General features: G+C 42.9%; 1 protein-coding gene across 1 annotated transcript in view; it reads left to right on the top strand.

Annotated features, from left to right (window-relative positions):
- The window catches only part of LOC115093355 (beta-galactosidase-like), a 156791-nt gene extending 143864 nt beyond the window's left edge, over positions 1-12927 (top strand). Inside the window, exons 12-13 of the mRNA XM_029604986.1 lie at positions 11054-11269; positions 11567-12927. Coding sequence (XP_029460846.1) covers positions 11054-11269; positions 11567-11761 — 411 coding nt within the window. The 3' untranslated portion in view covers positions 11762-12927. The remainder of the gene's footprint in view (positions 1-11053; positions 11270-11566) is intronic.
- The last annotated feature ends 888 nt before the right edge of the window (positions 12928-13815 follow it).

Raw genomic sequence — 13815 nt, 5'->3', positions numbered from 1 at the left:
AGAAGAAGACCAAATGGCCCATCCAGTCTGCCCAGCAAGCTACGCACTTTATCCATTTTTTTCCCTTTTTTTTTTCTCTCCCACCTGTTACTATTGGCTTCCAGTACCCTCCAGCCATAATTCCCCTCCACCCCACCACCAATTTAGAGAGCAGCGCTGTATCTGCATCCACGTGAACGTCCAGCTCAATTAGGGGTAGCAGCTGCTGTAACAAGTAGGCCACACCCTTACCTCATACTCTTACCCACCCCTGTTTTTATTTTTTTTATTGTTTTTTGTTTTTTTTGGAGATAGCCCTCCATCCTTCCGCTCCGTGAAGGTGGAACACCAACTACTGACCACTGGCATCCCGCTCTGTGAATGCCTCTGTGGCTACTGCCGCTCCGTGCAGTGTTTGAATGCCTCTGTGGCATTCAACTTGTAAGTACAAAAACTTGTTACAATGTCTCCAAGTTCCACACCCTGTTACAGTGTCTCCAAGTTCCACATCCTGTTACATTGTCTCCAAGCTCCACACCCTGTTACAGTGTCTCCAAGTTCCACACCCTGTTACAGTGTCTCCAAGTTCCACACCCTGTTACAGTGTCTCCAAGTTCCACACCTTGTTACAGTGTCTCCAAGTTCCACACCCTGTTACAATGTCTCCAAGTTCCACACCTTGTTACAGTGTCTCCAAGTTCCACACCTTGTTATAATGTCTCCAAGTTCCACACCTTGTTACAGTGTCTCCAAGTTCCACATCCTGTTACATTGTCTCCAAGTTCCACACCTTGTTACAGTGTCTCCAAGTTCCACACCTTGTTACAGTGTCTCCAAGTTCCACATCCTGTTACATTGTCTCCAAGCTCCACACCCTGTTACAGTGTCTCCAAGTTCCACACCTTGTTACAGTGTCTCCAAGTTCCACATCCTGTTACATTGTCTCCAAGTTCCACACCTTGTTACAGTGTCTCCAAGTTCCACACCCTGTTACAATGTCTCCAAGTTCCACACCTTGTTACAATGTAACCCGCTTATCTCGTTCCATGTAAACCAATGTGATATCACATGTTGATTGTCGGTATATAAAAGCAAATAAATAAATAAATACTTATGGAGTCTCCGGCCGCGTAACTTTACTACTGGTAGGGATGGCTTGTAAGTACAAAAACAAAAAAAATCTAGGCTAGTCAGCAGGGTTTTAAGGGTTGGGACTAACAGGGGGAAAGGAAGGCTAATAAGGGTGTCCTGTCCCTAAACTGGGTGAACTGGGAATGAACTGTGAAAACAGGCGCACAAACCTGGACGCAAGCAGACGAACGCGTGTACATGTGCACCTGCGCAGCGTTTCAAAGTTACCATCTTAGATTGGGAAATACCTACTGTACCTGAATGTAATCTGCTTTGAAGTGCTGAAAAGTAAAATATAAATTTCCTAGCGTGTAGCCAGATGGACTCAGGACCAATGGGTATAGTGTACTCCTGATAGCAGATGGGAGACGGAGTCAGATTTCAAAGCTGACGTCAGCCTACATATACCCGTGCAGGAAGCTCTGCTCTTCAGTATTTCTCCATCTTCAGTGCCAGGAAAAATAGTAGAAAGTGTTCTAAACATCAAAATCACAGAACATATAGAAAGACATGGTTTAATGGAACAAAGTCAGCATGGCTTTACCCAGGGCAAGTCTTGCCTCACAAATCTGCTTCACTTTTTTGAAGGAGTAAATAAACATGTGGATAAAGTTGAAATGGTAGATGTAGTGTACTTGGATTTTCAGATGGCGTTTGACAAAGTTCCTCATGAGAGGCTTCTAAGAAAACTAAAAAGTCATGGGATAGGTGGAAATGGCCTTTCGAGGATTACAAACTGGCTAAAGGACAGGAAACATAGAGTAGGATTAAATGACAATTTTCTCAGTGGAAGGGAGTGGACAGTGGAGTGCCTCAGGGATCTGTACTGGGACCCTTACTTTTCAATATATTTATAAATGACCTGGAAAGAAATACGACGAGTGAGGTAATCAAATTTGCAGATGATACAAAATTGTTCAGAGTAATTAAATCACAAGCAGATTGTGATAAATTGCAGGAAGACCTTGTGAGGCTGGAAAATTGGGCATCTAAATGGCAGATGAAATTTAATGTGGACAAGTGCAAGGTGAATGCATATAGGGAAAAATAACCCATGCTATAATTACACAATGTCAGGTTCCATATTAGGTGCTACAACCCAAGAAAGAGATCTAGGCGTCATAGTGGATAACACATTGAAATCGTCAGTTCAGTTTGCTGCGGCAGTCAAAAAAGCAAACAGAATGTTGGGAATTACTAGTAAGGGAATGGTGAATAAAATGGAAAATGTCATAATGCCTCTGTATCGCTCCATGGTGAGACCGCACCTTGAATATTGTGTACAATTCTGGTCGCCACATCTCAAAAAAGATATAATTGCAATGGAGAAGGTACAGAGAAGGGCTACCAAAATGATAAAGGGAATGGAACAGCTGCCCTATGAGGAAAGACTAAAGAGGTTAGGACTTTTCAGCTTAGAGAAGAGACTGCTGAGGGGGAATATGATAGAGGTGTTTAAAATCATGAGAGATCTAGAACGGGTAGATGTGAATCAGTTTTTTACTCTTTCGGATAATAGAAAGACTTGGGGGCACTCCATGAAGTTAGCAAGTGGCACATTTGAAACTAATCAGAGAAAGTTCTTTTTCACTCAACGCACAATTAAACTCTGGAATTTGTTGCCAGAGGATGTGGTTAGTGCAGTTAGTATAGCTGTGTTTAAAAAAGGATTGGATAAGTTCTTGGACGAGAAGTCCATAACCTGCTATTAATTAAGTTGACTTATATAATAACCACCGCTATTATTAGCAACGGTAACATGGAATAGACTTAGTTTTTGGGTACTTGCCAGGTTCTTATGGCCTGGATTGGCCACTGTTGGAAACAGGATGCTGGGCTTGATGGACCCTTGGTCTGACCCAGTATAGCATATTCTTATGTTCTTAAGTTCTCCCCAGCTGAATGCAATTACGGCATTTGAAATCGAGAGCTCCTGGCTATCAAACTAGCTCTCAAGGAATGGTAACATGATGTTGAGCACCTTTCAGTACAGTATATACGGACCATAAGAACCTTGAATATCTACATCAAGCTCAACAACTTAATGCTAGACAGGCCCATTGGTCTTTTTTCTATGCCTCCTTTGACTTTGAACTACGGTTTCGCCTAATGTGCAAGAACCAAGGGGCAGGCACTTTCTCTCAATTGTTCCAGAACCTCCCCGGCACATTATTGACCCTGCCAAGATAATTCTGGCCACTTCGGTACCCGTTGCTCCAGGTAAGATGGTCGTATCTTCCAGATTGCATGAAAAGGTGTTGAAATGGGCCCATGACTCCTGTGACGCAGGTCACCCTGGATGAGCACGAACCCTAGAATTGCTTCAACAACACTACTGGTAGCCTTAGCTGAAGCAAGATGTCAAGGTTTATGTCAACTCATGCCCCACTTGCATACAGCAAAAAGCACTACATGGCCGACCCTGAGAGCTATTACAACCGTTGCCAGCCCCCAGGAAACTCTTGACCTACTTGTCCACAGACTTTATCATGGTACTGGCATTCTTTCTGCAAATAGTTTGGCATCACACTTAATTACAAAGCAGCCTACCACTCACAAGGCAACGGGCAAGCAGAGCAAACCATCCATACCCTCAAAACCTTCCTCCGCTCATATGTTAACGAATGCCAGGACAACTGGGCCATTCATCTATCTTGGGCCTAGTTCTGCCACAATAACCACATCAAAATAGCCATGGACTCCTCGTCCTTCCATGTGGTTTATGGGAAACTGCCTCTACCTCCTTTGCCATTGTCTGTGACAGTGCCGTCACTGGTAGTTCAGCTCTCTGCCCAGTAATTGCATGAACTATAGAACTGGAGTAATCAGCTGATTGAAAATGCCACCACTCAAGCCAAGAGAATGGCAGCTACCCATAGAAGACCAGCTCCCCAATTCAAAGTAGGGGAAAGGGTCTAGCTCAGTACCCGCCATTTAGTCTGCGACTTCCATCAGTGTACTTGGCAACATGTTTTATTGGGCCTTTCTCGATACTGCAGCAAGTGGGTCCTGTCACATATCAGCTAAAGCTACCACCCACGTTAAAGATCCATAATGCATTCCAAGTTTTATTGCTTAAGCTGCTGGTGCTCTCATGGCCCTTCCAGGTGCCGCCCGAACCCTAAGAAGTCATGACTATTGGTGATGATCTATACAAGGTCCGAGAAATCCTGGAGTCCCAGGGGGTAAAAAGGATAGAGCACCTAATTTCTTGGAAAAATTATGACCTGGAAGAAAACACTTGGGAGCCATCTTCCAACATCTTGGATACAAATCTCTTGAAAGAATTTCATCAACAGTGCCCCAAGAAATCTGGTGCCTTAGGGAGGGGGCTTAAGAGGTGGGGCACTGTTGCATTTGGCAATCTGCAGGCTAAGCCCTAGAACTTCCATACTTGCCTCCCCAGCCGGGCCAAGCTTGCCCTTTCCATTGTGCAGCGGGTGCCTTGGACAACCGTGCAACAGGATGCCACTCCTTGTCATGGTGGGCCACTGCCAAAAACACACAGCAGGATGCCGCCATTGTCTGATCGCCGTGCCTCTCCCTAGGTGCACGCCTCTTGCTGATACTTAACTGGTCAAGTACAACGCACACATATAAGGGTCAAACAGGTATTACATTCCACAAGCAATATACCATATACCTGTATATATATTTTACATTTTATTGTATCAAAATTCTAATATAACACAATACATATATATCACATCAAATACCACTCATCCAATCACTCATATACAACCACTCACAAAAAATATTATTACATAACAATCATTTTCCAGAAATACAATGTAACATACATAAATTAATTGAATCACAGCTCCATTATTCACTGTGGGGCGGATTTTAAAAGGCCTGCGCGCGTAAGTCCCGGGGCTTTTGAAAAGGGGCGGGAGGGGGCGTGTCCGGGGGTGTTCCCGAAACGACGCGGCGTTTCGGGGGCAGGCCCGGGGGCGTGGTCGAGGCCCGGGGGCGTGGTCGAGGCCTCCGGACCATCCCCCGGGACCGGAGGACGGAGCGGGGCTGCCGGCCGGCGCGCGCAAAGTTACGCCTACTTTCAGCAGGCGTAACTTTGCCGACAAAGGTAGGGGGGGTTTTAGATAGGGCCGGGGGGGTGGGTTAGGTAGGGGAAGGGAGGGGAAGGTGGGGGGAGGGCGAAGGAAAGTTCCCTCCGAGGCCGCTCCGAAATCGGAGCGGCCTCGGAGGGAACAGGCAGCGCGCGCTGGGCTCGGCATGCACAGGTTGCACAAATGTGCACCCCCTTGCGCGCGCCGACCCCGGATTTTATAAGATACGCGCGTATCTTATAAAATCCAGCGTACTTTTGTTCGCGCCTGCTGCGCGAACAAAAGTACGCGATCGCGTATTTTTTAAAGATCTACCCCTGTATTAACATACAATGTTCACATATTTTTGCATGTTCCTCCAAGGAAAAATGATACAATCCTTACAATCTTCTTCTTCTAAATATTCCCGACAAGGGACCCTTGTTTCACAACCAAAAATTCACAATACAATACTAATAAACTCTTCAAAATACCCATCAAACTAATCTCAATATTCACTAAACATTTAACAGATATTTCATAAATATTTCATAAATATTCATCTAACAATTGATAAACATCTGTTTAATTAATACATAACTAACCTGAATACATATAACCCACAATTCTTCAAACATCCAATCCCCCCAACCAATACATTCATTCACCACTCTCTTCCGATCTTTATTTAAAAGAACCTTCTCCCCAAAATCTACTCACAAGAGCGCGCATCGCATCATTTCTCAACTCTAAAGTATACACTTTCCATCTGCAATCACTAGCTAAATGAAACAATATCACAAACTATATTAAACATACAGGTAAGTTACCAGCACCATTGAATCCGTATCACAAATATCACCCACCGGAAAATAAAGGAGTATTTTTTCTTTTTAGCTTCCCAATGCTTCACACGACTTCATCACAACACTGTCGACGTCCACGTTAAAAAATGCCGCGGCTGAGCACACATCACATCCACACCCCTTATATACCTACATATGAAATAGCCCCATCTCCAATCAGCGAGCTCCACCAGCTCAACCAATCAAATATATGCACTCCACATCCTGATTAAGTCCCGTCGGTTCTATCGTATCCCAATTGAAAATATACCGTTGTTCCTTCTGCAATAGTACAAGTGAAACATTTCCTCCTCGATTCAGCTGTACCCGACAGAGTACACAAAATCTCAGGTCTTGTGGGTTATATGAGACCAGGTTAGTTATGTATTAATTAATTAAATAGATGTTTATTAATTGTTGCATATTTATGAAATATTTATGAAATATCTGTTAAATAATTAATGAATTTTGAGATTAGTTTGATGGGTATTTTGAAGAGATTATGGGATATTAGTATGGTTATTTGAAGGGTGATTGTATTGTGAATTTTTGGTTAAAGTAGGTATTGACAAAGATTGAAGTAAACAGACATATGAATTTAAACGGCTCCTATGTGGAAATGTGGTGATCCTTTACATGATGAGAATTAATCACCTGATAAAACCATTGGTGAAACAAGGGTCCCTTGTCGGGAATATTTAGAAGAAGAAGATTGTAAGGATTGTATCATTTTTCCTTGGAGGAACATGCAAAAAAATGTGAACATTGTATGTTAATACAGTGAATAATGGAGCTGTGATAAATTGTATTTTTGGAAATTGATTATTATGTAGTAATATTTTTTGTGAGTGGTTGTGTATGGGTGATTGGATGAGTGGTATTTGATGTAATATATATGTATTGTGTTTTAGAATTTTGATACAATAACATTTAAAATATATATAATGGTATTTGGTATATTGCTTATGGTACTTAACTGGACCATGGCAGGAAATCCCCTACAGGCCCCTATCGATGTCAGGACCAAGGTCCTATAAAAGGGCAAGGTGGAAGGAAGGCAAAATGATTACCGGCATGGTTAAAAGGTGAGGTGAAAGAGGATATTTTAGCCAAAAAAAATCCTTCAAAAATTGGAAGAAGGATCCATCTGAAGAAAATAGGAAAAAGCATAAGCAATGTCAAGTTAACTGTAAAACATTGATAAGGCAGGCTAAGAGAGAATTTGAAAAGAAGTTGGCCATAGAGGTAAAACTCATAATAAAAACTTTTAAAAATATATCCAAAGCAAGAAAGCTGTGAGGAAGATGCGTGGACCGTTAGATGACTGTGGGGTTAAAGGGGCTCTTAGGGAAGATAAGGCCATTGCAGAAAGACTAAATGAATTCTTTGCTTCTGTGTTTACTAATGAGGATATTGGGGAGATACCGGTTCCGGAGATGGTTTTCAGGGGTGATGAGTCAGATGAATTGAACCAAATCACTGTGAACCTGGAAGATGTAGACCAGAGTAGATGTAGTAGACCAAAGAATAGCAAATCACCTGGACCGGATGGTATGCACCCCAGGGTTCTGAAGAACTCAAATGAAATTTCAGATCTATTTGTTAAAATGTGTAACTTATCATTAAAATCATTCATTGTACCTGAAGATTGGAGGGTGGCCAATGTAACCCCAATATTTAAAAAAGGCTCCAGGGGTGATCCAGGAAACTATAGGTCAGTGAGCCTCACTTCAGTGCTGGGAAAATAGTTAAAACTATTCTAAAGATTGAAATCTCAGAGCATATAGAAAGACATGATTTAATGGAACACAGTCAGCATGGAGTTAACCAAGGCAAGTCTTGTCTCCAAATCTGCTTCATTTTTTTTAAAGGAGTTTAAACATGGATAAAGGTGAACCCGTAGATGTAGTGTATTTGGATTTTCAGAAAGCATTTGACAAGTCCCTCATGAGAGGCTTCTAAGAAAACTAAAAAGTCATGGGATAGGAGGCGATGTCCTTTTGTGGATTACAAACTGGTTAAAAGACAGGAAACAGAGTAGGATTAAATGGTGAATTTTCTCAGTGGAAAAAGGTAAACAGTGGAGTGCCTCAGGGATCTGTACTTGGACCGGTGCTTTTCAATATATTTATAAATGATCTGGAAAGGAATATGTCGTGTGAGGTAATCAAATTTTGCATATGATACAAAATTATTCAGAGTAGTTAAATCACAAGTAGATTGTGATAAATTGCAGAAGGACTTTGCAAGACTGGAAGATTCGGCATCCAAATGGCAGATGAAATTTAATGTGGACAAGTGCAAGGTGATGTTTATAGGGAAAAATAATCCATGCAGTAGTTACACGATGTTAGGTTCCATATTAAGAGCTATCACCCAGGAAAAAGATCTAGGCATCATATTTATTTATTTATTTATTTAAATTCTTTTAATATACCGATGCTCAAGACCAGGTCTTATCGTACCGGTTTACAATGAACTAGGGGGAAAAAACCAGTTAACAATGGAAGCAAGAAATTACATTATAACAGGGAATGTGGAACTTGGTTGTTAGAGAAAAAGGATAGGTTAAACAATTTCTAACTGGAGAACAAAGCAAATAAGCAGAAACGTGAGTGTTTACATGGTAAGCATTATATACAAAATTACGTCGTGTGTAATATAAGGCAAGTTATATTAAAGTGCAGTTAGCCGAGAAATAGTTCCTTTTTTGAGTTGCTGAAGGAGGACGTTATCATAGTGGATAACACATTGAAATCGTCGGTGCAGTGTGCTGCGGCAGTCAAAAAAGCAAACAGAATGTTAGGAATTATTAGGAAGGGAATGGTGAATAAAATGGAAAATGTCATAATGCCTCTGTATTGCTCCATGGTGAGACCGCACCTTGAATACTGTGTACAATTCTGGTCGCCGCATCTCAAAAAAGATATAGTTGCAATGGAGAAGGTACAGAGAAGGGCTACCAAAATGATAAAGGGGATGGAACAGCTGCCCTATGAGGAAAGGCTAAAGAGGGTTAGGACTGTTCAGCTTGGAGAAGAGACAGCTGAGAGGGGATATGATAGAGGTGTTTAAAATCATGAGAGGTCTAGAATAGGTAAATGTGAATCGGTTATTTACTCTTTCGGATAATAGAAGGACTAGGGGGCACTCCATGAAGTTAGCATGGGGCACATTTAAAACAAATCAGAGAAAATTCTTTTTCATTCAATGCACAATTAAGTTCTGGAATTTGTTGCCAGAGGATGTGGTTAGTGCAATTAGTATAGCTGTGTTTAAAAAAGATTTTGATAAGTTCTTGGAGAAGTCTGTTAACGGTTATTAATCAAGTTGACTTAGGGAATAGCCACTGCTATTAATTGCATCAGTAGCATGGGATCTTCTTAGTGTTTGGGTACTTGCCAGGTTCTTATGGCCTGGATTGGCCACTGTTGGAAACAGGATGCTGGGCTTGATGGACCCTTGGTCTGATCCAGTATGGGGATTTTCTTATGTTCTTATGTTCTAACTCGCCTCATCAATAGGTTCAGCTACACTTTATAGTGCGTTTCTTCCCAGGTCTTGTCTCCATTATAGTTCTGTTCATCTTTGGTTCTCGCCCTGCTTGTCTTCATCCACATGGCCCATTTGTTCTCCTTGCCTGCCTGCCCTGTCTATCTGTTCCTCCTCCCTTCTCTTGGACAGATACCCAGTTTGACCTCTGCTTGGATCTTAGATATGACTGACTGCTGCCTGCCTCTGACCATTGCCTGGACCCTGGACACATCTGACTGCCGCCTGTCTATGACTCAGCCTACTACAGACCTCTCCTCCTATCAGCAGAGACCCCATCTAAGTCCTGCTGCTCGCAGCATGCATAGGCTCAACCCAAGGGGAACAAGGGCTGCTATAGGTGAAGGTCCTTACAGGTGTTTGCCTTGTCTGGCTAGGCCTCCTGACAAAAGGAACTTGCAGGGCTCCTCCCTGCAGGTCAAGCCAATCCTGCCATGGCCCAAGGGTCCACTGATACAACAACCCAGCATCATGTGCCTAGAGTTTGGATTATTATTCCCTATATGCATCACTTTGCACTTAAAATTTAATGTAGGCAATAGTAATAATAATAATAATAATATCTGCCTTTAGACTCCCAGACCTCAATCTTGCAAGGCCATCTTGTAATTCCTCACAATGAGCATGTGATCTGATAAATTTGAACAATGTTGTCTCTTCTCTGAATTTGATATCCTTACTCCCTTTTCCAGAACATTTATAAATATATCAGAAAGCATTGGTCCCTTTACAGATCTCTGGGGCAATTCAGCATTTATTAGTGATATGCATTCATTTGAAATGACATTCTTTGTCATTTCTTGTTGTTTTCAAAGCAATAGAAAATAATCAATGACGTTTTTTCTTCTATTGCTTTTAGTGCGCCCTATGCACACTCTTTCCGAAACATAAAAACGTGAAAAAGAGGGAAAACATTAACAACAAAAATGGACCCCAAAATGACACAGCCTGTGTACAGGTCTGTCATGACAGCTCTCCTGCAGTCTCTGAGCAGTTCTGGAGAGAGTATTTCAAAAGGATAGAGACAGGCCTGAGGAAGGCTGCTAAACCCATGCGGGGTTTCCACCAGAAAACACATGAGCTGAGTCTTAAGTACTTAAATATGTGACCCCCCCCCCTCACGTTTCTCAAGGTCCTAAATCATGTGCAAGAAGCAAACCTTGTTTTAATGGAAAGGAAATGATATAAAACTCAAATGAGGAGGAAGCAGGAGTAGCATTAGAAAATGTTTCTTCATGTAGAGGATGGGGGGTGTGCACGGACGGCCTCCCAGTTATAGGATTCAGGAAAGCCTGGGATAAGGAAAGGATTCCTAATTGCAATGAAATGAAGTGAAAGGAAGTCTATTACACTGAAAATTGGGCAAACTAAGAGGAGGCAGGAGCGCAGTCAGCCAGGGATGTAGGTTAGTTTCTGGTTTTCTTCTGCTGGCCCTCTTCCATGCCGCCTCCTCTTGCTGTTGTGTTTCCACCGATTCTGACCTTTCTTCTCATTTTCTAGGGTCTGGTCAAGAACCTCACTTTAGACTCCGATATACTGCGTGACTGGGAGATGTACCCTTTGAGCATTGATGCTGCTATTTCTGCGGGTTGGGCTGAAAAGTGGCATCAAGACAAGGAAGCTGGTGACAGCACTGTGCCAGTCTTCTACTCGGGGTCCTTTCTACTGCCAGGCATTACCCGGGACACCTACATCAAGCTGCCAGGCTGGAGCAAGGTAAGGAAATCAAGACAGAAAGTTAAGATCAAATCCTGAGCAGACGAGTGAAGGTGCAAATGTTGGAGGCACGAGGATCTCCCTGGGAGAGGAGGGCTGGGGTGAATTCTGTGAGCTCATTGTGGAAGGAGCTATCATTTCTAGACTGCCTTGTGTCAGGATTGAGCATGAGTTGAGCCAGTCTTGGGTTTATTGATCTTGAGATTTTAGTTTATGCAGGAAAGGCACAACCCAGGACAGGTTCAACCCCTTGGCTCTTGTACTAATGCTAATTTTGCTGTTGGACTTTACTTACAGGGCCAGCTGTGGATTAATGGCTTTAACGTTGGGCGATACTGGTCCTCCAGGGGCCCCCAGAAGACTCTGTTTGTACCAGGAACACTTCTTAACTCTTCCTTCCCCAATAACATCACCATCCTAGAGCTCCAAGGGATTCCCATAGCGAGCTATGTTCTCTTCCTTGACCGACCCATCTTAAATGGCACCGTCTGAGAGGACTGAGGCTAACGAGATATGTGAATAAACAATTAAACATAGAAGAGAGAGTCCTGGTGATGAGAAGCTTCACAGCACATGTATGGGAACTGCTTCTATTCTATCTCATACAGCAGAGCGAGCACAAATGCTTCTAAGCCCTGGGTTGAGTGCAGCCTTATAACAGAACAGTTACTCTGAAACATCCCCAAGAGACTCCCTCTCCCTATTGGAAAACATTCAGCTTTCTGTGTGGCACCTTGGGGTTCTTTCAGTGCTTTCCTCGCCTCTTGCATACTCCTGCAGCATTCAAGATTTTGTGATTAGGACAAAATTGGGTTTTCTACAAACTCACTTTAAGCGCCCCAGCACTTTGCAACATCCCAAAATCTGCTGTGATTTCCATGGCGGAGATTTCCATCTGCTTGCACATGCAGTAGGAGTTGGGTGTCGCTGCCCTGGGTGATTGTGGTCTCCCCCTGGGTTTGATAGCTTTCTTCCTGCAGGTACTGACTGCTGGGAGGGTCTGATACTTCCTCCGAGGGTGGTTCTGGATATGCAGCCTTGTTGCTGGTGACAGGTTGGACTCCAACGACCACACCACTGAGCTGTCTGCCTGCTACTACTGCTTGTGTCTATGGCACAGCCAGACATACCCAGCACCGTACAGGTCACGCAGCGTTCAAACGAGAATGCAGGTTCAATTCAACAGCGGGTTTTAGCCAGAGAGGGAGGCCTTTATCAGGAGGAAAAGTAAACAAATAAAAGCAGCTTAGCTGGGGACTGGCCTTCCCAAAGGGAGCAGGGTGAGAAAAGAGCAGAGGTAGTGAGGTGGCGTTGCCCCCAGCCATCTTCCCTGGGAAAGTGCTGAGGTCCAGAGAGCCTTTATATAAATCTATGCCGGCAGCACAACAGCCTGATATGGCTGGGGGGAGTTAATTCCTTTTTAGTCGCCCGAGAGGAAACGTCTCGCTTGTGGATTATGGGAACGAGCGCAGAGGTAATGATTCTGCCAAACTTCCTGAAGACGGTGGACTGAAATAAACTCTTCATATTGGCAGGGCGGTTGCTGGTTGACTTTCAGAGTTTTGCTGTGCTATTTTTTTTTTTTTTTTTGCTGTGTACTGATTATTATTTTTATAATGACTCTCTTTGTACATGAATAAAAGTTGAGATGAAGCTCATTTCGGTTCTGTGAGATGGACTTCAGGCATCTCTCAAAAAGGTCACTTTTTCAGCCCAATAAAAGAATCTAAATTACAGCACTAGGAGAGTGGCCCACAGTCACAGCTGAATGCATCCCTCTTTCTAAGTATAAACCTGGCACTTTACAATTAGTTATTGGTTTTATAGCCTAGTATGAAACAACCCTGTTGCATAGGAATGGCAGGTCAGACTGCTGCTAAGAAGCTTGAAATAGTGATAGAAATGTGCTGCTTAAAAACATCCTTGCATTGCCCAGTTCTGAACATATATGTGTTGTGGCTGGAGGGAAAATGCACCTGTGTCGGGATACAGGTGCCCTGCCATAGGCCATGCATATTAGATGGAGACCAAGAGGTGCTTATACCCTGACTAATTTCAGACCCTGCTTGCTTTCCCTTCATGCTATTTGGAAGAAGCCTTTGTGTTTATCGCAGGTCTCCTTAAATTCTGTTTTTCATTTTACCACCATCACTTCCCTTGGAAGGACATTCTCTGCATCCATCACCCTTTCCATAAAGCAAACCTTCCTCTGTTACTTCTGAAGTTTCTCGTGAGCCTCACATTATGACTTCCTACTCCAGAATGTCCTCTCCTCCTGAAAAAATATCCACCTCCTGCGGGATTATTGAGAGGAGATTTTTCTGATGGCAGAAGAGGATGGGTAAGTATTGCTTGCTGGTAATATTGGGTTTTAAAGGTTTGGGGAGAGATAAAATTGTGGGTACCAGTAACTTATTTTTTAGTGTGTGCGCCTTGATTAAAAGCTAGAAAATGTAGGTAATTTGTGTGTATGCCTTGATTAAAAGCTAGGAAAGGTAGGTAATTTGTTTGTGCACCTTGATCAAAAGCTAGGAAACTTAGGTAAT

Source organism: Rhinatrema bivittatum, chromosome 6, assembly GCF_901001135.1.
Source record: "Rhinatrema bivittatum chromosome 6, aRhiBiv1.1, whole genome shotgun sequence".
Classification (NCBI taxonomy): Eukaryota; Metazoa; Chordata; class Amphibia; order Gymnophiona; family Rhinatrematidae; genus Rhinatrema; species Rhinatrema bivittatum.
Note: the sequence above shows the minus strand (reverse complement) of the source record. Positions and strands in the feature narration are given on the sequence as shown.